Consider the following 26814-nt stretch of genomic DNA (forward strand, 5'->3'; position numbering starts at 1 on the left):
GAGCGATACAACATTTTTTTTCCCGGGAGCTGCTGTAAAGGCTCGCTGTTTTTGGATTGCCGCTAAGGACCTCACCGCAGTGAAAGCTTGCTGGGAAAGCTGGCATTGTGTGACGATGCTAACAGGCTAGCTGGTTCCAAGGCTGATTCAGCTGTGAACAGTTAACGCTTATAATTATGGCCCTGTGTGCTAATAACATAGTAACGTTATAAGGTCGAAACTTCTTTAAAATGAGTATCCATTATACGCAGGTACATACTTTGGTGAAATCTTAAGAAAAAGCTGATTAGAAGTCTGCAACTTCTCAAGTTTTGCTGAGATCGGATCAAAACACAAGTCACACTTATTATTTGTAGATGTCTGACTCAATAATCATACACAGCAAAATAACACACGAACAGAAACCAGACAACAAAAATGCAGCCATTTAAATGTAAGTTTGTCGTTTTAGCTGTATTATTTTAATAGTGAGGCTTAGCCAACAATAAACTCAAGACAGCCTTCGTTCTTTCGGACAGTGGACATAGTCATCATCTAGAACTTTATTGGACTTTATTGGGGATTCTTGGCTTCGTACATTAATCTACAGGGCAATTCCACATATTGTAAGGAAAAATTAAAAATGGCTCTACTGGAGCCTAGATGTGCCTTATGTTCCATCTACTATCTACTTTTACATTGTCTTGATTAGGACAGAAGGGGGTTTGATGGGCAATGGTTATGGAAAGAATAATTTTCTTTATAAGGATCTTACTGGAGAAGCTGTCGGCCTGAAGAATGATGATTTAAAGTCCTCTGATCTTTCCATCTAGTTAGTTTTTTCCTCCATCAGGAGCATGCTCTTAACAAGCTAAATGCTCAAAATTTTAGTTTTGAGTTGGGCTTACATTTGTGCTTTGGTAAGTTTGCTTTAATGCAAAAGTAGTTTAATGTGCTTTCACTTCAGCACATGAAAATAAAAGAAAACGGAGTGAAACTTGGGTACAGAATAAGTCGGATGGGATGCATTCACCATCTTATGTCAAGACGGTGATTCCCTCCCTAAGACAGTCCCTAAAAAGAAACCCAGCTCAAAGACTCATTAGGAAAGAGCTGGATTGTACAGCGAAAGAGTTGACAACAGTCCAGCATCAGCACAGAGCAGATGGTACGGCAGGCAGGCATAAGAAGTTATCTAGCAGTCTAACTAGGCGCTCAGAGTGCACCATGCTTGGAGACCATTCCAAAGCTTGATCTACAGGTCAACAACAGCCACGTTTGGATTATTGAGAAGACCTAGTTTGCATAAAGGACCATGGTACAGTGAGTTAATTTCCCAAATGCTAGATTTTCTTTTTATTAACTCAAACTCTCAGAAGTTTAGCATTAAGTATCTTTGTAGATGGAAATGTCATTTCTGGGTAATTGCTTATTTGTCACAATAACAAACAAGATATGTTTTAACTCTAGAATCAGTTTTGTAGCCATATTTGTTAGAAGCTGTATTACTCACAGTCCCAGTGCAGTCAGTGTTTACATCTAGTCGTGATTGTGATGATATCATACTTAGCCTTTAATTTATGCACTTAAATTGACATGTTGGGTGTTTTTTAACAAAGCTTTTGTCGTGCAGTTGAATTACGAGCGATCCAAGTGATGTAGAAAAACAGCACCTCTGGGATAATTTTTAAGTCAGGGAGGAGCCATCTCTGAATTGTCATGAACAGTGAGTGGGGAGAGACATTAATTTAGTGTATTCATTAAAATACAGTTGAAATTGCATTTATGTGATCAAGCACTTTATGTTCGTTTCTGCTTGGACAGAATGGTGCCTGCTGTATATTTATAGAAATGACTGCACAGTGGATCTTATAGCACACTGCTTTATAGACGTATACAGCCCCAGCCTTGATAATCTGCTGAATTCTGCTTGTCCAGTGCAGTAAAGGTTGCGTGTAGCACTGGGACTGATGATGCAGGCACGCAACAGTGTTGACTGACTGAGTGAATGGCTAGCTTTTAATCCTTTCCTTTATCGTGTCATCACATAAGGGGATTAAAAGGCCATCTCTCTGTTGTAGGTGAGCCCAGATGTAAGCTTTCTGAATTGGTGATGAATGTGATTGTAACCCATGTAGCTCGAAATGGATATCTCCAGCCTGTGGGAAGTCCACCCTGGTGATTTCTGAAAGAGCTCTGTAGGAAGCAGCCAGGCTTAGCTGCTATCATGATCATTGTTTGTGTGGCTCTCACGGCTATTTTTTTTTCTTTATGGCTGCATACCAGGTCAGCAGGGTCACATGCCGGATTGCCTATCCAGATGCCTTGTTTGAAGGTGATGATTGTTTACACTGACATGTTGTAGAGAGAGCCATGTGCAGTAATAATTTTGAAGGACTTTACAGAACAGTGGTTCTGCAAACTCATTCCTCTCTGAAATAATGTTATGTCACCCACTAATCTGGTGTTCCTGGTAGAGATTACAGGTTAACAGGTTTACTAAGACCTCTGGCTGCCAAAGTTGAGAGAACTGTCTGTATAGTGAGGTTGTATATTTAAAAGAGGAGTCTGTGCTTTTTGTTTTTGGTCATGAAAGATTATACTGCAATTCTGCTTTCACCTAAATGGTACAGAACCATTGACTGGCTGCTGTCATAGCATTGTGCCATTTAGTCCTGTAATAGTCTATAGCTTTTATTTGTTCAATTTGACCCCCTTTCCGGTCCATTAAAATCCTTTTAAGTGATGCCAGTTAGGTGAGCTACCATTTATTAAACCGACTGGACCTAAAGCAGTTGATTTTTAGAGAGAGAGAAAAAAAGAAATAAGCTTACATAAATCTGCATCCATTTTGCTCATTAGGTTAATTTATATTATCATAACTTCTCTAAATTTTCTTGTTAAGGATATAAAGTTTCTGTGCTTTGACTGAGTGTTCATGTCTCACGGCCGTCCTCAGCCACAAAGAAGAATGTGTCACTGTCCTTCCTCCCTACGCCCTTTTATATGTGAGTCACTTCAGTGAATGGGCTGGTCTGCAAATAGTGGTAATCTCATGCATTACCTTAAGAGATGCTGTTAGTATATCCTAATCCTACTTTCTGTCCCCAACATATGGATTTTGAGAATACTTCTTAAGGTGCATCTTAACAGAGCAATGTTTTTTGTTTTTTATTTTTTGATGGAGAAACAAATGTAATAAAGCCACGTTGCTTGCGTTGTAGTATATCATAGTTTATGTACTTTTTTAAAGGCCAAGTAAATATTAGTGGTAAAGTTACAGGAGTGAGCATTGAGGAGGGAAATGTAGCATGATAGTGTGAAGTTTAAGAAATGCCCTGAAAAAGAGAGGCAGAGTAAAAGCACATGGGTTACCAGTGTGGTCCTTGCTAAGTCTTCCACCTCTTTTCTGTTCGGCTCAAACAAACAAACGAGAAAAAAAAAAAAAAAAAAAAAAACGCTGTTGTGCTTTTGTTTGGCTCTCAGATTGTCACAGTCCAACCAATAAATTGTTGAGCTCACAAAGGCTTTGGATGAGGTCATAGGTTACCTCATCATTCATAGAAATTGAATTAGTTTTTCTATTGGACAGCCTGAAATATCTCCAGTTTGTTGGTGGATGCACTGAAAGATTATTGGAACAAAAGCATATTATGCAATTATTTACTGCAGCTGCCAGGAGCGAAATCTTAGTGAAACTTTTTTACTTTCACAAACTACTTTTTTGCTTTTAAATACAGATTTTTTATTTTGAAGTAACATCTTAGAGCAGGGATCCCCAAATCCGGTCCTCAAGGCCCACTGTTCTGCAGCACAGCTGACTCAAATGAATGGCTCAGTAGCAGACTTGCACAGAGCTCCATTTAATTTGAATCAGGCATGTTGCAGCAGGGAAACATCTAATACCTGCAGGATGGGCCATGATGACCAGGGTTGGGAATCACTGTCTTAAACAACATGCCAGCTCCAACATCTTGTCAGATATCACTGGAGAGTCAAGATAAGCAGAGTGTGGCCCACAGAAAATGAAGAACCCCAAGAACCCCTGCTGTTAGTAGTCTCACAGTTAGTGGAATGGAGATCACCTGAATGCAGTAACTTTGTCTCAAATAATTGTGGTAAAAAGACAACTGTGTTTGGAGGGTACATCCACAGGTTAATCAGTATTCCAGGCTACCTTTGAAACATGGAGACAAAAAGAACACTCCAAGCAAGACCACTGACTCTCCTAGTAAGAGAGGCCACCATGACTACTCTAAAGGACTTACAACTTCAGCAGCTGAGATGGGAAAGACTCTGCATACAACAACTGTTTTCTGGGGTCTTCACCAGTAAAAGCTTCATGGGAAAGTGCCAATGAGAAAGCCACTGTTGAAGAAAACTCATATGGAATCTTGACTAGAGTTTTCCAAAAGGCATGTTGGAAAAACCATGGTCAAATGGAAGAAGGTCCTTTGGTCTGGTGAGACCAAAATAGAGCTTTTTGGCCATCAGAAAAGTGCACGTCACCACAAACACATCATCCCCACTGTGAAGCATGGTGGTGGCAGCATCATGCTATGGGGATGCTTCTCAGCAACAGGCCCCAGAAGGCTTGTAAAAGTAGATGGTAAAATGAATGTAGTAAAAAAAAATAAAAAAGGGATGACATTCTACTAAATACTGACTTGAAGGGGTGAATATTTATGCAATCACTAATTTTATGTTACATTTTTTTTAAATGTCATCACTGTAAAGAGGATTTCTTTTTTACTTTTTGTTTTTGGTCACAAAAGCCAAACAATATTGTGCATGACTGATTTACAAAAGCAATAAAAGAGTAAAACATCAAAGGCGGTGAATGTACCTTTGGTTAGAGCTGTGGTGAAAAATAGGGTACAGTTTTTAACGTGTTTTTGTGAGGACCTTGATGTAAATTATTAATCTGTGGTAATTTAGTCGGTGATTAGACTAGTGCTGGGCAATATGACCTCAAATAAAACTCACGATTAATTGAACAAGTTACCTCAATTACAATTAATTAGCAATTATTTTAGTATCGTTTTACTTTTAGCCTTCATAGCTAACTGAAAGTTGTGGTGCAAATATTTTCATAATAAAAGAGCAGATATTGAGTTCATAATAAGTGAAAAGAAGCACACTATATATAACTATATATTGCCATTTAATGAATATTTTTAATCATGCTTAAGACATCATTTAAATAATTGACATGAGCATTGGTGCTGAATGACTGTTTCCATTAATTGCCCAGCCCTAGATTGTACTGGCACTTGTTTTAAGTACAGTATGTATAAAACAATAGAATAATCTTAGAGAAAATTGAGAGCTATTTGTCTGGAATATTATAAAGATAGCAGGACAACGAATGCTTCTCAAAATAAATCTGCTGAGGTGTGTTGGTTTGTATTTTGGCATGTCTTGGCTGTCTCTGCCACTCATGGAATAGGGTGTATATTTGGCTAGCTTTGCCCTCAGTGCACTTAGCTGAGGCTTATCAATCTTTTTAATGACCTATGAGTGAAACGCAGATTTATCTGTTCTTCATCTGTTGCCCCCATTTCCCTCTTCCTCAGATTACTATTTCGTAACACTGTTATTTTTGCTTCATCCTGCTTTCTTCATGGTAAACTACTCAACAATACTTCCCAGATAGTAGACATCTTAAAATGAGCTCAAGTTACAGACACCCCAGGACACCACTTCCTCCCCTGTTCCTTTTTACATTGTGTTCGAGCCGTGTCTATTTTTCTCACAGTCTCATTGTGTTCTTGTGTGGTGCAAACTGTGTGTGCCCTCTCCGTGTAAATCTTAGCGCTACATAGCAAAGGCATGTGTGAGATCGCACCTCCCCAACCATCTTTATCCATGTCACTCGGAGCTGCTCTGGAACTTAACACTAGTTATAGTTTCTCTCACCCAAGGTTGTCAAATAGTAATCTTATCACTGTCCAGATGGCTTGTTCTGGTAGCTGCTCTGCTACCAGGCTGGGTGACTGAACAGATGAAATACTAACGTGTCCATAACTAAGTCCATAACACCTATTGCCACTGATTTTCAATCAGCCCCCCCCAAAGGCAGAGCTCCCCCCATGCCTAGGAGAACACACACCCTGATGTTCCAGCCGCACACCCCGGGAACCAGGGCGCCATCGACCCCCTCCCCCCAATCTCCACTTACTCCAATCTCCACTGCATATAACCCCACACTCACACCCTCCTCTGTGCCGTACCCACATGCACTAACTATCATACAGTCACGTCACACATAACCCACCCACCATGCCCTGTGGGGGACACTCCAGGCAGACCAGACAACAGTGAGCCCCAAGCCCCCCACCCCACTGACACCATTCTAGTGGCTTCTTGGAAAGTGTCCTTCATTTACCTGTATTTAGATGTTTTTCAATTTTTGAAACATTTAAAGTGGCAAATGTTTTAAATAGACACATGTGTAACATAATTCATGTTGTGTATATATTACAGGTCTGTAATGTACCGTAAACAAACAGAACCTTTAGAAAGGTGACACATTTCCAAGACTTCAGTGTGAAGTTTGCACAAAGTGAGAAACATTTTTGACATCAGAGGAACCTCTTTGTATGCTAGTCTAAAAGTCTGCTAGTCTAAGCTCATAGAGGCTTTATCTATACGGCAGAAACAATAAATAGAAGGTTGTATCTTATATTTAATCTCTGATAAATAACATAACAGTAATGTTATGTTATTTAACAGCTGTAGTACTAATGTTGTTTTGAATTTAGATGTGATACAGAAAGTAAATGTTTGGAGTGAACAAGCATGTGTCAGTAGTTATGTATAGGAATCAATCACAGCTTTAGTTCCTTTTAATTTACATCCTATGCAGATCAGAAGGAGTAAGGATTGCATTCTTTTCACAATTACAAACCTGTACATTTGCAGCTTTACTAAAGCAAAGCAAACATGTCATCAAACACAATGTGGGAAAGTGCATAACAAATGTTCTACTTTTACATATTTTAAAGGTTGATTGACCTTTCTAGTGTTGCTTTAAAGGGACAAAAAGTAAAATCATTTTACGGCAAGGTTTGCTGTTGTGTACGTCCTGTAGACCAAAACAAAGTGTATCTTGAGCCACACATTCCTCTACCTCTACCTCTTCCCCCACCCCCAACTTGCCTCATCAAAAATAAGCGCTGCTTGCTTGCTCTAACCTTTTTATAGGAAGGGGGGGTCGAGGGCTCCGAGAGGAGAGGAGTCTGTGATTCACATGAATACGTGGCCGGACCGGCTGGTAAACACAGGTTGGAGATCAACGCAAAGAGACTGTGTGACGTCATGCTATTTTCCAGATGACGTTACACCTCTAGTTCTTCACATAGGAAGGAATTAAAAAAATCTCTATCACAAATCACAAACGTGTTTTAAAGCTATTAACTGTCCCAGTTGAGATGTGAAGTCATGCTATCATTATGTAGAACTATTTAGCTTCATTGTACAGGCACTTCTATGCATAATTTGACTGACACTTAACTTTTCGTTGTAGTAATGACAGCACAGCAAAATAAAAAGAAGCTGAATATTGTAGCTATCTTATACCTCACACACTCTCGCTCTGCAAAGTGGTGGTGGAAAGCTTGCAATCACCACAGGTGAAGAAAAAGATTGTTTTTTTTTTTTGTTTTGTTTTGTTTTGTTTTTTAATATCATAGCAATGTTAAGTTTCATAGTGAGAAATCTGATTTCATACGTTATATTAACCATCCAATCCATCATGAATGATAGATATTGATCTAATATGTCAGTATTTTCTTAGGTTTTTGGCATCGGCTTGGCTGTGATGGTCGAATGACGGTGGCTGCTGTCAGAGCGTTGTGCGCGATATATAGAGGAGAGGATCAAATTAACTTGACCCTCTTGGTAGGTCCCCCCACCACCCTAATATAATGGTAGAGGAAACACAGCTGTTAGAGTTCTGGGCATGTCAGTTCAGAGCCGGTACGGTCATTCATGCAGTGTGATCTGATCGCAGGAGGACATCATTGAGTACATTGGCACACCCAGCATAAAATCTGTCTCTACATACGAATTGAGTGACTGCTTGTGATTGGATCTTAGTTACCTGTACTGTACGGAAATGAACACAAAGGATATGTCACACAGTCTGTTGAGCCCTAAATGGACATCAGGTATGCCAGTGTTTCTTGAAAAGCACAAATGCTGCGAATCGTTAAAATTTGCTTGTGACGCATGAAGGCTATTACACCCACCAAACATTTCAGTACACTCTTATATTACACATGCAATATGAGGGAAGCAAAAGATCATTTATGATCAAAATAAAAATAAATAAATCTTAATAGAGTTCCACGTTGTAAATGCACAAAAAGCATTAAATCAGGAGCATCAGCTTTGTCTGTGGGTTCATGGGCTGTGTGCACTTTCTAATGCTCAACAACTCATTCCTCCCTCACTCAGATGCTCCACCCTTATATTATTTTTTTTAGATTAAAACACCAGTTTTGAGGAGCAGAAATGTGCACAGGTTTGTTACAATAAGACCAACACTATTGGGACAGATCAGCACTTTGGTGTTTACCTAACAGTGACTTTTGTCGTCGTGGTCCTCACAGAAGGGATAATATGCCAACTCATCACTGCATACATAAAAACTAGTGTTTTAGATTTTTTTTTTTTTCAATCATATGTTTATTTAACATAATTTGAACACTTGAGGTTTTACTGCAATTTTGGGCATTTTCCTATATCTCAGAAGGAAAATTAGGAAGAGTTCAGTTTTCCTGCTTCCATGTTTTCTGCTGAATTCCTTGCAGAATGCATAATTACTATATCAAATAGCTGAAGAGCCTGTTGCCTGCCCTGTGGCGGACGTGCTTTGCTGTCTCTTTGTTTTCCTGTTGTGGATCCTTTTCAGTATTGCTTTTGTGTTTAGACCGATACCAAGAGTGTTGATATCTGTGCTTCTCTGCTCCTGAGGGTACAGCACCTCCCACATATATCTGCGGCTTTGACTCCCTGGTTGAAACTCATTTCCTGCCTCGTCATTGCAGCTTGCAGTCACCAAGTGTGTACAGCTGATTGAGTTACACATCTTTCAATCAAAAGGCTTTTTTTGCAAGCCTCAGGTGCTTGGAACAGAGACGTGAACAGAATGAAGGGAAAAGGAGAGCGTTCACTTTTCCAGGAAGCTGTGTTCACAAGATGCCAGCATAATGTGAAACTTTAAACCCCCAAAACCCCAAGGTATACTATTGAACAAGCAAGTACCAACCCAGTTGCGTGTGTTTGTGTGTGTGCACACCTTCTAGCCCTGCTGAGTTTACATGTGGATCAGGAGACATTATTGGAAATTAACACTAAACTCTCTTTGCAGCATGAGCAGGAATGCAGCTATGTACTCGAGCAGCGTATGTGAACAAAGGGCCAACATTGTGTTCAAAAAGTGCTGCCTCACAAAAGGGCCTTCACAAAGCTTGAATTGAACCCCCCCTACTCATTTATCTGTCTGCTCTGCTTCCTCTTAGTCAAGCCAAACCACCAATCCCTTGCATAAAGAGATCATGGCAGCTGTTTGAAATGCATACATCCAGTCAATCTTCAGTATTAATAATATTGTTATTACAAGTTATTTTATGATCATTGAGAAATAAAAGCAATGCTTTTGCTAAGCAATTATACTTGACCTTTGATTTGGGGTTCTATTTTTCCTCTTTAAAGGATTGAAGAAGAAAGTAAAGCTGGGGGGAATGCAGACTCAGAATAAACCAAAGCATTACAGCTGTGGGCTGTAGAACTAAAACAATGAGCTTAGTGATGCACAGATGCTTCTTAACTGGGGTAACTGCTCGGTCCTCTTCATTTTTATAGGAGAGGTTCAAGTAAATTCTAATTTTTTTTCACCTTACAATCTTTTTTGTGCTGTGCAAAGATTGAGAGTTTTGTCAATGGGAATAAGAAAGAAAGAAAAAAAAAACCCCGAATTGCTTCACACTCCTAATTAAACATAGATCTTTGACCCAGTAATGGATTTATTTAAAAATAGAGCAGCACCGCCCCTGTCTGTGAGTCTTTGATGTAATTATACATTCCCCCTCAGGAACAGATTGCAGCTATTTTGGGAAATTCAATAGAGAAAGACACAAAGGAAGGAAAGTATAAAAAATAAAACAAACAGAAATCATATTTCCACAGCTGGAGCACATTTTTTGTTAGGATTGTCGATGATGTTAAACATTGAAATCTTGTTTTTTTTTGTCTTTACATTTGCCAGGGAGTTGTAGCATCATTGCAGGATGAACATAAACAATTAATCTGTTTATTTACCCTGTAGCAGTGGAGTTGTGAATATAAAGATAGAAAGTAAAGTGAAGATCATGTCCTAAATAGATAAGTGGATTTGCCTGGATACATACAGTAGATAAAGCATTGCTCTTTCATTTAAGGATATGCCATTTTTTAATGTTATTTATATTTACTATTTACCATATGTTTTCTGTCAGACCCAGAACTGGTCATAGAAGGTGACCTTTTAAAATGACTGGATCAATAGTAACGACAAGTAATCACTGCTTTTTGTGTAAATGGAGGTTATTTGACCTTCATTGGCTGCGATCATTAAGCCTTGGCATCCCAATCTGTGTCCTAGTTTAGTCTACATGGACATCAAGACAGTGTTACACAACTAAAATGCCCTGATGTATGTGTGTGTGTGAGAGAGAAAGATTTCTCTATATCTGGCCTTGATTAAGATTGGTGTTAACTATGTCATGGAAGAAATAAATCTCTGTTAAACTGAATGTAAAAACTAGACTATTCGCATGGTGTTATACCTTGCTAAAAGCTTAAACTTCTCCTTGAAGGACATGCGAATCCCGTGGTCTTGGCCCACTTCCTCCATTCAGTGACAGACAAGCAGTGAAAGGCATGTGAAAGAGAGAGAGAGAAAAGTTGTGGAAAGTTTTGAGCTCCTCAACTGTCCTCTCCCCCTCTCTGGCTAGAAGCAGGTAGGGTTTAATCTGTTACTAAGCCCATCATTCATTGCCTGTTTTCCTCCAGTATCAGTGTTCCTGGCTTTTTACTGTGACTATCGGACCATATCAGAGGAAGAGGGATTGTTCTAGCAGGGAGTGCTCAGTTGAGATCACCGTGCATACTTTCCGTAATTTTATGACAGCTCTGCAGTCATGGTGGTAGCGATCAGATAAATTCTATCTATCCATAAATTGAATCTAGACTGATTTTTCACACAATTTATGCTTCATTCTGTTTAAGATTTTTAACAGTACGGATTATGCAGCTCTGCTTGCATTACATTCATAAACCAGTTTCTGAAGCACCTGTGGCATTAGCTTTGCATCATCCTTTGCGCTTGAATATATTGTGTGCAGAAGGATAAAGCTGGAAATGACTTCCCCTGGTGCTGCTGGTGATGTGGCTGTGTCTGGCAATACATACATGTTGTGTATGTTTGGACAAGTTGAACCAGTGATAACTGCATGAGGGCTCAGTGACTGCATTGTAATGGGGTTGTGCAAGGGCATTTTACTCATGATTGAGTTTGTGTGTATGTGTGCCATTATTTACAGTCTGAGCACTTGTCTCTGTATATAAATCAGGTGGAATCGTTACATCATAGCCATCCCCAGGGCAGCATGCTGTGCTCCAATACACAACACAGCAACACACAACAGCTCACATGAGCTACTTCCTTTTTGTCCCTTTCTTTCTTGATGCAGTCAGCAATCCCCCATCATTGGATAGTAAGGAAGGCGAACCATGAATGGTGGGGACAGGTTGTCTTTCGACTAATGTTAGCAGCCTGTTGTCTTATTTGTTGCATAAAACATTCATGAAATACTGATAGTTGCATGCACAAGTAGTCCAGTGAGCCAAAGTGCTATCTATCCACTGCAAGGGAAATATGAATTCAAGGCCAAAAACGGCAGGTTGTAACAGCTGGACCTCCCATCCCTACTCATGGGCATAACAAATATAACAAAGATGCACGCAATAGTAGTCTCTTCATATTTGAATGTGTAGCATTATAGTATGGGTTTCTTTTCGCTGCTAGTCCAGGTGAATCTGTCTTTCATTTACCTGACTGTCCCTTTTCCTGCGTGTATATATATATATATATATATATATATATATATATATGTGTGTGTGTGTGTGTTTGAGATGCCGACTGCAGTTTTTTAAAAGTCTGCCAGAGTTCTACAAATGTTTTTCTGTCTGCAGCAAAGTGCCTGGTCTTTCCTGTGGTCTGAGATGAGGAAACATTTTCCTCCATTTGCCTTTATACAGGCGGTTGTTGCTGTGCAGGAAAGCCTCCTGGTGCTGCTTCTATATTCAATCTGCCAAAGAAACAAAATGATTCTACTCCTTTCATGCATGCACAATCTGTTAAGACAGCAACTTGACTTTTGAATCAAAGTGCCAGTGATGTTCAGGGTCACACATTATTGTGACATGACGTGAACAGTGGTGATGACACTCGTTTGCCTCCCTGCAGTCCAGCTAAAGCTTAACATACTGTTACAAGTGCATAGCCGTAGAAAAAAAACAAATCATGGATTAATTATAAGCATGTATTACCATAAATTATACATTTTATATATTTATATATATATATTTTTTTGTTTTATTCATTTATCTGGACTGTGTAATATCCGTATGGGTCATATCAATGTTTATATAGATTTTTTACACACATTTCTATGTTTACAAGGAATATTTGAATGCACCATGAATCTCACTGGTTTTGATGTGCTGTGTGGATTTCAGAATTTGCAAAGTATGCATTAAACACACCAGGAATTAGTTTTTGTTTGCTAATAACTTTCAGCTGTTCTGCAGCGATGAGGGAAGCTGTTCAATTGACCCCTTTAAAAGGGAATTGGCAACATGTTGCATCATTTTTTGAAAGGGAAACAACCATTATTCTGAAAATATAATAAATCAGCTGCTTTAGTATAATCGAGCATTAAAGGGTCATCCTGTATTTGACAGGCTGGATTGTCAGCTGAGGAGTCAGTCAGCAGCTGTGTGTTCAGATAAGGGCAAGGAAACTGTAGTCTGCCATGTTGGTAACAGTGATGGCTATTTGGATGAATTGTAAAGGCTCAGTCTAGATTTTTACATGCTGACATGCATTTGTCCACATTGTGAAAACTTGGCAGTCAAAAAAAAAAGAAAAAAAAAGGCACAACTCTGAGAGGTTGTGGAGAAAAAAAAACACTGGAGGAAAAAGCCAAAGTGAAGCACTATTTTCAAGTTTTTTTTCCACACAAACACAATACCCAGGAATAGCAGCACAAACACGTCCACAGTTCTTACATGTGGACTCTAAAAGCTTCTTAAAAGCACAAGCAAAATTAGCTGTGGTTTATTCTCTGTTTTGGATGAGGTTTATGAGCCACAGAGAATCAGAGGGACAGAGGGGTGTAACAATAGGTTTTTAAGAGGAAAAAAAAAATAAAGTGACTACCATGAAACGGCAGCATGATTAAGTTCTCCTCAGAGAACTATGTGTGGAACAGCTAGAAAACAAGGCGTCAGCTGCTTTGTCTAGTAGACTCTCCTACAGGCCTAAAAGACTGGAAAAGTTGATGCTGCTTTAAGCCGAATGTACAGGTAACAAGATCACAATGATGTGCTTTTCTGTGAAGATGTCTTGACAGCTCTTTGCTGCCAGTGAATTGTTTGTAGCAGCCTTTTCATAAAGGACTGACACGTTACTGAGATTCATTTTGTGCCCCAGGAGTAATTTAATGAACTTATTTTGATGGAGAGACTGCATTGAGACTGCCAACAAGCCTCTGTGTGTTGGTGCTCGTGAATGGTAATTCCAACACACTAGATCCAAGATGATGGCAATCTGTATTTAAGTAGTAACTAGCGGTATATTGATCAGTTTGTCCAGTTTCACATCCCACATTACCTCTAAATTACCTGCGGATTGAGGACAGTCTGGCAGAAGTGCTTTTGGGATTTGGATTTTTTGGATGTTGCCTGATATTTGTCTGTAGCGTTAAGCCTTTAACCGGACATGACCCTTTTTTTTTTCTGACATCACTCGTTTTTCCAGCACTCGTCTGGCAGACACCATCTAAACACAAAGCTATTAAAAGCTCACTGGCACTTTAAACGTACTCATCCTTTCACTTAGCCCATCTGATCTTCACTGTGTGTTCTTTTTAACTTTGCTGGATAATCTGCATGTAGACTGCTGTCACACTGATACTGAATCGACTAATCGGGAAAAAACTTTGGGAGTCATGGATATTTTGCTGCTGTTTTATTATTATTTAGGGAGAAGAAAGCTGTCACAAACCAAACTGATCATTATCCAGACTTGTTAGCTGGCTCTGTAATGTGTTGTCCTTGCATTTCCAATTCAGACATGTGTGTGTGTTCCTTTTTTGGAATAGAAAATGAAGGAATAAATTGAAAACTGGCAGCTTCCAACTCGTCTTAAAGTCATTCATTCTATGAATGTCCTCGCAGAGGACTTAGCGTTAGGTGCTGATTGGCCCAGCATAATCTGCCTCTGGTGCATGTTGTTTTTCATGTACAGACGCACGCATTGCATGTTTTTTTTTTTTTTTTCTGAATGACTGATGTTCTATAACCACTATACTTGGCTCTTGTTAACTTAAAACAAACATGTAATTATCAACAGATATGCATGACCCAGTACAACATGTACTGTTTTATAGTCACATGTCTGTCCATTGACGTTGCTTTGCTCACCAAAGCAGCTCAAATAGGAACATTTTGCATATCCTTCTGCTACAGTTGACATATTTTGCCTCTTTCAGTGTTTCCCCTACCATTATATTGGGGGAGCGCCCCACCCCCCAGCAAGATCCACCTCCCCAACTAGAAGATCATATTAATTGAGGTTATCTTGATCTTGTTTTTTATGCTGCGCCGAATCACAACAGAAGTAATTTTAATAATTTCTGAGTGGTATCACGGCTTAACATGGATCCAATATTCTTTGTAGGTTTATTAACATCAACACGTTATCTGAGATCTGCACATTAAGAATATTTAGAGCAACTCCACTGAATAAAACGGTCTACATGAGGACATTTAACAGTTTAAAATATTTTCGTCCTGAGTGGTTTTTATCACCACATTTCTGTCATTTATTGGAAATTGGTCCATGACTAAGTTTGAAAATTCACAGCTGAGTGTACCTGTCAGATGATGGTTAAATTACCAGACTTTTCATTATCACACTGTAATGCTGCAATGCAGCCTTTCCTAAACTGGAGGTCTCAAGATAATTTCATGGGATTGTCAGATCATTGTTAAAAAAAATAAAAAGAAAGGAAAAAATAAATAAATGCGTAAATTTTATTAGGGCTGTCAAAACTAATGCATTAAAGCAAAGAGATTAATCTGGGAAATGAACATGTTAATTTCTTAATGCATTAATGCATAAACAATAAAGTTATTACTCATGCAATTTTAAAAAATCTGAATTTGGCATTATCTCAGCGAGAGAAGCACATTTTCTGCACATGGGTGCTTTGTTACAGTCGTTAACATAATCCACCAAAAACCACTTTATCCTCCTTATTTATGAAGATTCTGGCAGTTTTTAAGACTTGTATTTAGAGGATGAAAGCAGTTTGGGAACCACTGCTGTAACGGGTAGGTTACGTGTTACTGCTGCAGAGATCATGGATACATAATTCAGCAAAGCTAATTTTAAAGCTGCTGTTACATCCTGTTCATTAAGCCTGCGTGTAAGTTACACGTGTTAAACTAAAGAGTCAAAACAGACTAATTGACAAATTTTTTTCTGGCTCTTTAGCATGCCACATACATGTAAAACACACATATACATACATAGGGGATTTCTTTTGTCAGCAGTTTGACCATGGGTGGCTGGTACTGATCCATCTTTTAGGCACAACTTTTGTTAAACTGACCCAGGATGTTGAACAGCATCACAGATGGGAATGATAAAGTCATGGGCAAACTGACGGACATGTTTATAGACCAGTGAAAAATAAAGTGATCATTTCTACAATCACATGTCAGATTTGTAACCTGATTGAGATTCAGTATTGCTCCATTTCTCATTTATTTTAGTTTTTCCTAGCAACCAATAATAGAGCTGTTGCTTACTATAAACTGAAGTTTATTTTAATGATGGAAAAAGGCCAATGTCTGACTGTTAGATATAAAATATTAAAGTAAAGGTGGTGCATTATAAGCTAATTTCCTGTTGCATGCCTTAATTGTTGCTTTGACTTCCTACTTTCAAGTACAGTGCAACAAAAGACCAAATTTAACTGCAGAGGCATTGTGAGCTGGTTTAGAAATGGTAAAAAAGCATTTTAAGTTGAGGACTGATTATAGGGTCAGAGTTGTTGTTTGACAATCTGAAAAGCTGCTCACTCCCCACCCTCTCCATATAATGTTGCCTTCACTTCACCAGACACACTTCTTTTTCCATTCTCTGGCTTCTATAGAACATAATGCTGCATACAGAAATATTTCTTTTAATCCAATTTAATGTCTGTAATTATTCTCCAGTGGAAAAAAACTTGCCTTTTATGATACGCTTATGTAGTCGTGCACAAAATAAACATGCAGCCTGCAGGACTCATGTGAACATAACAGAATGTTCACATGACTTTGTTTTTCAGGTCAACATGATTTCAAATTGTGGGGAGGTGAACAGGAATATTAAATTAATATATTCTGCTCACAATCCAGCAAATGTAGCCAAAATGAGCCATTTAGTCTCAGTCAGCATCAAGTTCCAGTTTTCTTTCTGGTACATTATCACTTTACTGTAGCTTGTCAGCAGCAAACCCCTCAGTGATGTCCTTCTAAAGTGTTTCGCTTATTAGTTTAGTTTGGTGAACAATGACAATCTGAGCAAGCCATGGTATGAAATGCTGTGTACAGGTTCTTTATGACCTGTCTCCAGGGTTGTCATTGGCTTCCTTCTCTAAATAAAATGGTCACAAAGTAATTCAACATACAATTCATCAACTGATGATAATTGAACTTTCATTATATTTAAATCTAATAAGTGTCTGCAGTGAAATTTGGTTGTACATGAGAGGACCTCAGCTGACAGCCCAGGAGGCTCAGTATTGTTGTTTTCCAGGGGTCCCTCTGCTCCATCTCATGCCCCCACTGTGTTTGATTTAGATCAGATTCCACCAAGCACAGAAACATGAATCTTCTCTGATCTAAAAGAGGCTAAAAATCAGGCTGTAAAACCATAGTAACATCTCATTTTAAGAAGCATGTGCATTGCGCTGTTTTCTAACTGAACCTACAGTTTTGATGAACTGAGATGTTTCCAGAAGAAGATTGAACGAAGGCATTTGCAAATGGCGTGGAAAGCCAAGAGAAAACACAGCTGTGAAGACAGTGCTGTATGTTCTGCGCCTTTTCATAGCTCACCAGCTTGTGTCCCTATAGTCACAGCTGAGTACACACACATACACACACACATACATATTTGTTGTGAATTATTTGGCAAACAGAATTCCATTTTCCTGCAGGAAATTCTGCAGGCTCCAAACCTGCTGAAACAAGTTAATAAGATTTTCATGTTATGTTCAATGTTTTTTTCCCTCAATCTGTTATTTATGTGAGGATTATATGTTTAAATTGCATGTTTTTCCTGTTTAACAGAGTTAACTATAAGATTTGTTTTAATGAAGTGTTGCTTTCAGAGGAAGTTGCATTTCAAATCTAAGGTAAAGTTGACAAACTATTCAGCGAATACTTTCTGACTAGTAAAGTATCTTCAGTGTTTTTGATTTTCATCTGAACATCAAGATTTAAGCTTTTTATTTGTCAGTTTCTGCCGTATGCGAGTACAAACACAGGAACTGAAAAGGACTTTTCTCTCCAGCCCACGATACAAAAATACAGAGAATAATTTTAAAAAGAGCTTATAGAAATATAAAAGAGTAAAAAAAAATACAATATAAAAGTATGTCTATGGATATATACATTCCTATACACATGCACCCAAAAGCCTACAGTTAAAAATACAGAATCAGGTGATTCTGTATTAACAACATCATCATTTTATTTTTTGTTTAATCATTTTTTTTTAATGGTGCAATTACTGTGTACATTAAGAGTTGAGGGGGGTTCAGAGTTCAGTGTTTCTGGGGGCAGAGGGGTAGGGTGACAGGAAGGGGAGAAAGTTCAGCTTTCTGACAGCGTGGTGGGTGAAGCTGTTCATAAGTCACCAAGCTAATGTTTAAAGTTTACTGCCAACTTCTCGGTTTCATCTAGAATTGCTTTCAAATTCATGGAAAAAGCTAAACATTAATTTTTAAGGGATGACATGTTTTTTCCTTATTGGGTTAAGGCCAAAAGCTTATTGAGTGCAGCTAAAGGTTTCCACTGTAAGCAAATAAAGCATGAACACTTGTATGTTTATTATTGCAGGCTATTTATTTGTGATTCTCAGTTTTGTTTTTGGTATTTTCCTTCTATAAAAATGGGCATCTTGAGTTGCTACTGACGGCTTAGAAATATGTCCCAAGTTTAATTCAAGAAATCTCTGAGTTTATTATGTTAGAAGGGCAGCTCTGCAGTTCTGCAGGATGTGCTGCCGCTGCCAGTAACAGTCATGGGGAAGAGTGTGGAGCATCGTATCACATCACATTTGCAGCCACATCTGCACATGTTTGTTTTCTCAGTTTTTTTCCCCCTCCCAGAGGGGATTTGTTTTTTCACCGGGACTGCCAAGATGCTCTCCGTGCCCTGTGCCGCAGATCTCATGTTGCTCAGCTGGCTTGTGTGCAGGCAGAGATGCTCTACCCTATCCTCACACTTTATGTCTGACCCTAAACTAAAAACAAATCTGGTTGTTTCCGGTGTGCTGCTGAACTCTTGCTGAATATGCCAGGGACCAGGATTAAGATTCACTGGTATTTATGTTTTTTTTTTTGTTTTTTTTTAAACTCCATTACATAATGTTACAGAGTTGAATAAGCAGTAGGGAAACAAAGCCAGCATATGTGTGTTAGTGAGAGGTCTCTGTACTCAGCCATAAATACTTTGAAGAGCTTTAGGGCTTCCATTTAGAGTTAAAAGGATATAGATTGTTAGTGGTTAAGCCCAGGCCTCCACCTCTTCTCCACCTAAAACACAAATGGTGACGTTATTTTTAAAATTAATCCTTCAGCGAGTGTAAAAATAGCATGATAGCATCACAGTCCTTTTCTTAAATGAAATGGTCCTTTGATATAACAGCACTCCTCTGCACCAGGACAAATTGTAAGCCTTTTCCACATTTGTACGAACTGCTTGGACTAGTTAGCAAGACTAACTAAAAGCTCTAATCAGCACTGATTACATCCTTTTTTGTAATAACCATGACAGCAAGTAAGAAAGAAGTCATCTTCTTTCATCTGTCCTTTTATTCAGTAGCAGTTAGTGTAAAAAAAAAACCTCAGATTTCAGATAGTAATCAATACTGAAATTTAGTATCAAGTTTAAAAAATAATAAATAAAGGTTGCAACTGAATTGCATTAATTTTAGGACTGGGCGATATGAACCAAATCTTATATCTCAGTATTTTTTACCTGAATCACGATATACGATATATATCTCGATTTTTTTTTATTATTATTTTTTCTGTCAAGTAACCCGAGACAGTTTTAATTTACAGGCTTCAGTGCTAAATATACTTTTATTAAGGATCAGCAGCACATGTGCATTAAAATAGCTGACTGATATTAAAGTACCTTTTATATTAAATTAAATACTCCTAAAACAAAATAAATTAAAAATACTTTTTAATGACCATAACAAAAAATACAGCTGTGCAAAATGCCAAAGAAAAGATGCTTTTAACTTAAAACAAGCTATCTCGATATAAACGATATTCCCTCCTTCTGTATTGCGTCTAAAAAACTCTTGATATATTTGAAAATCTCGATATATTGCCCAGCCCTAATTAATCATAAACTCTTATGGTGTAATTGTTTATTAAACCCAAATATCTTGTAAATATTCAGCGGTACAACTGCTTTTCTGTCCCATAGTTTTTTTTTGTATTAACAAATGAGAACATTTCTGCAGAATTCTCTTTTAATTCCCTCCAAGTGTTTTGGAAAGTGACCTTTTCATTTGTTGCTGAGTCATGCAGACCTTTTCCTAAGCACTACTTTATTGTGCTAGAACATATCAGGATGTGGATATCCATGAATTCTATAACCGTTAGTGAGGATCTTTTCTGTGTTTGTTGGCTAAGGTAATTTGAGTTTAATTAATGCATAATGGCCACAGACCTGATTTGAAAATAGAGCTTATTGCTTTGCATTTATTGTAAACAGATACTGATAAGAGCATGAGCTCACAGATGACCTTAAATGTGACTGGACAGTGTAATTGCATCAAGCTGAGATAAGGATTTATTGTGCTCTTTTGGGTGTTAAATTAGACAAATCCTGTCACAATCTATTGCAGTTGCCTGCATTTACAGCTGCTGCACAACAGAAATGGGACCATAACGGGTTAATGGTTTTTGTCATTGCAAGCTAATTGCTGTGCCATTTTCTCTGGCAGCACCTTTTGTTCTAAGACCTAATCTAACGTGTGATAATCTTGTCCCAAAAACACATCGCATAAGCCTTAGATTCCCTCCACTTGAGCTCCCAAAATGACCCTCAATCCTCCAGTACAACTCTGAGCTTTTAAATCTCCTCATCTAACCTCCATCTAATAAACCTGGAAGGACCAATAGCTTCAATGGTAGCTAGTTGGTGGTCAGGAACATTGGCATCAGAAACCAAATATATAAATGATGTTTAGCATCACATGTACAGTCCCTCCTCAACTAGCTCCAGCGTATTCAGTATTTCCTGTGTCATGTCTGACACATCTCAACAAAAAAAATATTAAGACCAGATCCTTGTGGAAACTCGTGAGGCCTGTGGATTATAGTATTAAGCCAGTCAGGTATCAATGTTTGTAAATATATTAGAATGTAGACTGATACCTCCAGTTCATTCATTTTTTACTCAGTCTTAATGCTTGGGTTAGTGGAGGTAAAGTAGTTCTTGAATCAGCAATTCGCGGACCCCAATCTCTCAAACAATTGACAATTAAACAAGAATACAAAGGTGGAGGGGGGAGCAAGGGGAAACAATCCATGGCATTGTGTCTGCTGCTGGTTGGACCAGATTGGACTGTACCACGAGAAAGCAGAGGCCAAAAACAGGCAGAGGAGGAAGTTTAGCCCGTGAAATTATCAAAACTTGAGGGATGAAATGCACTTGAATCAGATACACGCTGTTCTTCCACCCCCTCATGCATGACGATGCTGAAGAAGAAGAAGGAAGGGGATGGCGGTGAGCCCTGTGTGAAAAAGGTAATAAGAGAGGATGAGGTGGATTAGCCTGGCTTTACAGAGGGTTGATGAAACCTGATCCCACAACTTTAGTATCTGGATATTAAGAGAATCGTTTTCAGAAGCAGTGAAAATGGTGAGAGAAAACTCATCAGCTAATGGTGAGCAGTCACCAACAGTGTAAGGCGGTGAAATGGTTACACTTTATATTTTAACAATGACAAATTTTCCTTTTGTGTTGTGTTCTGAGAGTTGTAGTGGTGCATTAAGGACCCCTCTATGTTGGACTCTCCATTCTGCAGCCACAGGGCAGAAATGCGTGTTAAGAAATGGCTAAGAGATGGAGCGAAAACTAGACAGGAGGCTGGATCCTTTTTTACCTGTAGTCATGATGACTTTATTATCTTTCTGAATATACATCAGCTTAGCTGCATTTACTCACACTTGAGGGGGATGGAAAAAAAAGAAAGCATGCCTTCCTCTTATCCTTGTATATTTGTTGATTTCTAAAAAATGATAAAGGACAAGAGAATAAAGACTGGCACAGTCAGCGGCTTTTTTTTGGCACATCCAGCTGCTTTTTTCAGTCAAATTTTTAAAGCTTTTTTCCCCACTTTTGTCACATGGTAGTGGCATTGACAATATCTCCTGTCAGTCCTCACAGAATAGAATCACCATTCAGCAGCATTTCATTTAAAGATGATAAAGGAGTCACGTTTTCGTGCCTTGGGAGTCAGTTCACACACCTACTGGGATATTTTTTCTTGTTGCATGGTTTATGTTTTAAATAGGTTAGCCATTTGTACTATTATGTATTATCACTAGATGTGTTATGATGCATGAGGCTATCAACTCTGATGCAAGATCAGAAAACAAAACAAATGAAGTGATAAAATCTTTGGAGGTCTACCAGCAGCGTGTTGCCTCCTAATTTTATAGAGCCAGAATGAACTGGTACCTTGTGTGGCCTTGTCACTGGTTGATAATAAAGTTATAATCCCTTTTATCTTTCTGTTCTTTCCATAGAGACTGTAGTGTGCTTGTTCTATCTCTGTGTTTGCCTTTTATCTTTTTTTTTTCTTCTTTTGCGGCCTCTTTCTTTGAAATCCTGTTAAAAGAAACCATAATGACGAAATTAAAAACACTGCATTGGCTAGACGTTTTGTCTTTATTCTACTTTGTGGTTTAAAGGAAAAATATAACGGTACCCAAGTAGAAATGTAGGTGTTATTTGTCAGATTTCTGATCTCCATTTGTTTTCCCTCTCTCCCGGTAGATCCAGTTTGCCGACCAAAAACAAGAGTTCAACAAGCGACCCTCCAAGATCGGCCGGCGCTCTCTTTCCCGCTCCATCTCCCAGTCCTCCACAGACAGCTACAGCTCAGGTAAACGCAGCACCTGGCTGTTGTCGTTAATCAGACATTCCAGCGTAAATGACACTTTTCCGCTGGATTCCACCTGGATGAATGGTTAACCGACCATACCTGTCTCTTCACTAACTAACTCCGGCCTTGTGTCTCCGACTCTCATTCTCACACTCAGACCCTGAGGTTCATGTGAGACTGTGGGCTCTGTGTTAGAGGATTAGCTGCTGGTGGCTGGTGGAAAAAAATGAACAGTGAGAGCTGGGAATCATGCAAGATTGAATAGCACAGGAGGTCTAAATCCTATGTCTTATGTCTAACTATAGTGGTGGGAGGATAGAAACTTAATGTGACTATGGTCCTGGAAGAGTTTTGATGGAGACAGTATAAAGGATTTTTATGTGAAGTCAAGTGATAGAAGTGGAGGAGGAAGCTAACAACTTATAAAAGCTTAGTCTGAGTAAGACTTAGATGAGAGCTTTCTAAAAATCTGTTTCTATAGTAACTATCAACCTCTATTACGTTTACCATTGATGAGATATGCCAGTTGACCTAGACAACAATGTCGAGAGGAAATGAGTTGACAGTTTCTGCTGAGAATCACAAAGTTGCTACTGTCATATCTGTCTGGTAGATAATCATAAAAGGAGAGAAGATGGTTACTAGCCAAAGCTTGTTGAGAGGAGGAGGGAGAAGAAATGGTATTTTATTCCTTCTTATCTGTGCTGTAAAAGTGGAGTTTTTGGAAATGCTTGAATGCTGGTCTGCTTAAGCTGCTTGGACTGCGGCTCTTTGATACCCTGCTGTGTGTCAGAAGTCAGAACCTCCAGTGACACCATTAACATGATGAGTTAATCTGCAAAACTCTGTGTACTATGCTACATCTGGTTGTAGAAATATGATGGACAAACAGATGGATGGCAGATGGTCACTTGGACCCATGGTCCGTATTAGTGGACGGTTATAATGGGTCATTCCGGTAAGGGATGCTTAAAAAAGCTCTCTCAGTATTCTGTACTCTTACTAAGAAAAAACATAATGCGTGTTGGTAATTTGACTCTCCACCAGCACGTTTTGATGACCACTGAGTTATTTTTTTTTTTTGCAAGAAATACCTATCAGTCTCAGCTCAGAAAATGTTTTAGAGATTTGTTCTGCTAGAAATAAAAGAAAATCAGCCTGTTAACCATTGGGAATTGTTTCTTAGAAGAAGTCCAAGCTGACTTGATGCACACTTACCTTTGAATTACAAGTGGATTTGTTCCAAGCTAGTTCAGTTTGTTGCGTTTGAGCTACTAAATGCTATGTTCTGCATCTTTAAAGTAAAGCTGTTCTCACACATGATCACCAGAGACTTTTAGGAGAAAGTCTGGGTTATTTGGTCTGGTCTTTTTCCGCAGTTGCTATTCATATAAGCACATCACAGCAAAAGACTTTCTGCTGGAGATTGACTCTCTCAGCTTAAAATGTGTAGGAGGAGGTGCAGGGGAATGGCTGTCGAGAGCAAGCAGGAGGCAGCACATTATGTAGAAATTATGCAGCGGAGGTCGCTGCGTTTTCTTTACAACACATTGAGAAGAGCAGATGAGGTTCTGTACTGTGTAGATATGAGTACTCCATGTATCTGTAAATATCCAGAATGCAAACATACATTACAGGTTAGCTGAAAGGACAAACGCATCCTACACACAGCAACAAGTGTGCTGGAATATTTGCTGATACCCTCTTAGATTGTCTCATCCTTCAATGATCCTAAAATTTTACTAGCTGACCTGGTGGGAAAAAGTCCAGAGTGAATGTTGTTCTCATATGCTAGAACATCTTTAGAGCATCAGGACTCCAGCTCATGTGTGAAAGTGGCTCAAGTTTTAGGTACTTATGAACCCTTTGAACTGTTTTCTTCCCTCTATGCTTGTTCCTTCTCATCTCACATAATTCCTTGATGAGAGTGACTCTCATTACTCTGATGGTTCCCACAGTATGTCCACCAGGCATATGTTTTTTTTAACTTTACCACAAGTTTGATAATTAGTGTTTTTTTGTTGTTGTTGTGTTTTAAACTGGAGAAGCAAATTTACAAAGCAAAGCCAGGGCAATCACAGCAAGTTGTATGAAACTATAAATGTAATTATTTTTATTTATCTCAGATTAAACTTAAAACTACTGAAATTAGGTGTGTAGACCTCTTTAATATGAGAAGACTGCTATATTTTGTGTTTTAAAGACTATTTTGTAGATTTATCTTATGTGTGCACAAGGACTAGTACTAGTATCAGTGCATCCAGCATCCGGATCGCCTCAGCTCACACACTCCTTTTGCCTGTCAGAATGGATGAGAGATTTTAAATAAATATTTTTTGTGACGGATGTTTTCCCTTTTTTTTTTTTTTTTTTTTTCTTTTAATCCCTTCTCCTTCATGGCTCAGTACAGTATGTACTTTAACGTCAGCATTGTTAGACAGCTGTCAAGATACCTCAGGGCTCATATCGACTGGCTGAACTGATGTTACTTAATTTCTCAGCTGGCTGCACCGCACTTGATGGTTCCACTCCATCTTTTTTTAATGGAAGGGAAAATATTAAAAACGCCTCTGCCCCTCCAACGTAAAGCAGACATATTTCCTGCAATATTCTCATCAGTATCATATTTAATATTTTAAACATTTTTATGTTTAAAGGGACATTGTGTAATAATTACTGCCTAATGTTAGAATCATGTAGCACATTCTAACGTATAGTACATTCCAGCGCCTCACTTTTAAACACGTGTTGCAACAACTGTAGCCGCCGTGTCTCAGGAAGCCTCGGCAATATCGATGAAGGCATGTCATCCGATAATTAATGGAGTTCACTCTGTTACACGCAAAGAACTCACTTCTGAACGTTAACTTTATTCATTGCCTCCATATTCAATGCAGTTCGCCTACTTCCGCTTACTTCACAATACAAGCAACCAGTTGTCTGCCCCTTTCACAATAAGAGTATACATATGTGACCACCATGAAACAAATACTATTATTAACCAGTAACACAGTTACTGTATTTCAAACTTAAAACACTCGGTTAAAGAAGAATTAGAATTGGTCAGGGGGAAAACATCTGGTGGACAGAAATTTACTGTCAGATATGGTTCCTCTGTGGAAGGATGGTTCTCACAGAGGGAACGGATCTCAATGGAGAAACTGGCCTCCATACAGCACCAGCTTTTTGTCACAGTAAAAGCCAGTTTATAAAGACTTCCCATCGGCTTTTAGTCCAGCTTTACAGCGACTGAAAGTCGACCTTTACCGTAACTATGAAAGCGACTGAAACCATGTAAACATACACTTCTGTACCAGTGAGGCTGGTGTATTTTAACAGAAACTACTGTAATGCTGCTCATGCTAATGAGCAACACTGTTTAACAAAACTGAATGAAAAAAGTTAGCTTTAGGCTCATTTAGGCAGTACCCTCGAGTTACTTGTTGAGGAGAAGGCTGGCAACTTCAGCATCCCTTTTAAAATGATTCCTGATGTTTTTCTTTTTGTTTTGTACTTTTTGCATCGCCTGATCCTGCTGCCTTTGAAGTCCTTTTCTTTGCTTTCTTGGCGATGGTGAAAACGGCTCCTGTGCTTCTGCTGTATATGCGTGGTCCTGCATTTTTGTGAATAACAGTTTAATAGATTTTCCAACTTGCCGGGGGTAGTAAGCTGCTCGCGTTTATCTTCCCATCCCTCGTCTCAGTCACTGTGTGCTGGCTTGCAGTGAAAAGCGTAGTTGGTGCTATTTGTCCCTTGCTGGTGGCTGTAGTTTCAAGATGGCAGACTGTCATGGCACTGCCCTACCGCCTTAACCGTCCTATGTATAAACAAATCTAAAATTCTTCACTTGCAAAAATGTGTCAGATCAATAGCAGATGTCATAATACACCAAAGACAACACAATATATACACACAGACGTTGATTTTGGCCAGTAAACAGAAAATGTTACGCAATGTTGCTTTAATTTGGAAAGTAATAATAATTTTCCTTAAGTTTAACATTGTTCTTTCAAATCATTCTGTGTTTACTGTAAGTTTTGTCTTTATAGCTGCTGTCACTTTGAATTGCACTACTTTTGTTTTAGTTTAAT

General features: G+C 38.7%; 1 protein-coding gene across 3 annotated transcripts in view; it reads left to right on the plus strand.

Moving 5' to 3' along the window:
• ahcyl2b (adenosylhomocysteinase like 2b) overlaps window positions 1-26814 on the plus strand; it is a 37530-nt gene that overhangs the window by 381 nt on the left and 10335 nt on the right. For all 3 annotated transcript variants that reach the window (XR_006009279.1, XM_041977607.1, XM_041977608.1), the window contains exon 2: window positions 22615-22723. Coding sequence is in view for 2 of the 3 variants with exons in the window: in XM_041977607.1 (XP_041833541.1) it covers window positions 22615-22723 (109 nt within the window). In the remaining variant the exon portion in view is untranslated. The remainder of the gene's footprint in view (window positions 1-22614; window positions 22724-26814) is intronic.

Source organism: Melanotaenia boesemani, chromosome 23, assembly GCF_017639745.1.
Source record: "Melanotaenia boesemani isolate fMelBoe1 chromosome 23, fMelBoe1.pri, whole genome shotgun sequence".
NCBI classification, from domain to species: Eukaryota; Metazoa; Chordata; class Actinopteri; order Atheriniformes; family Melanotaeniidae; genus Melanotaenia; species Melanotaenia boesemani.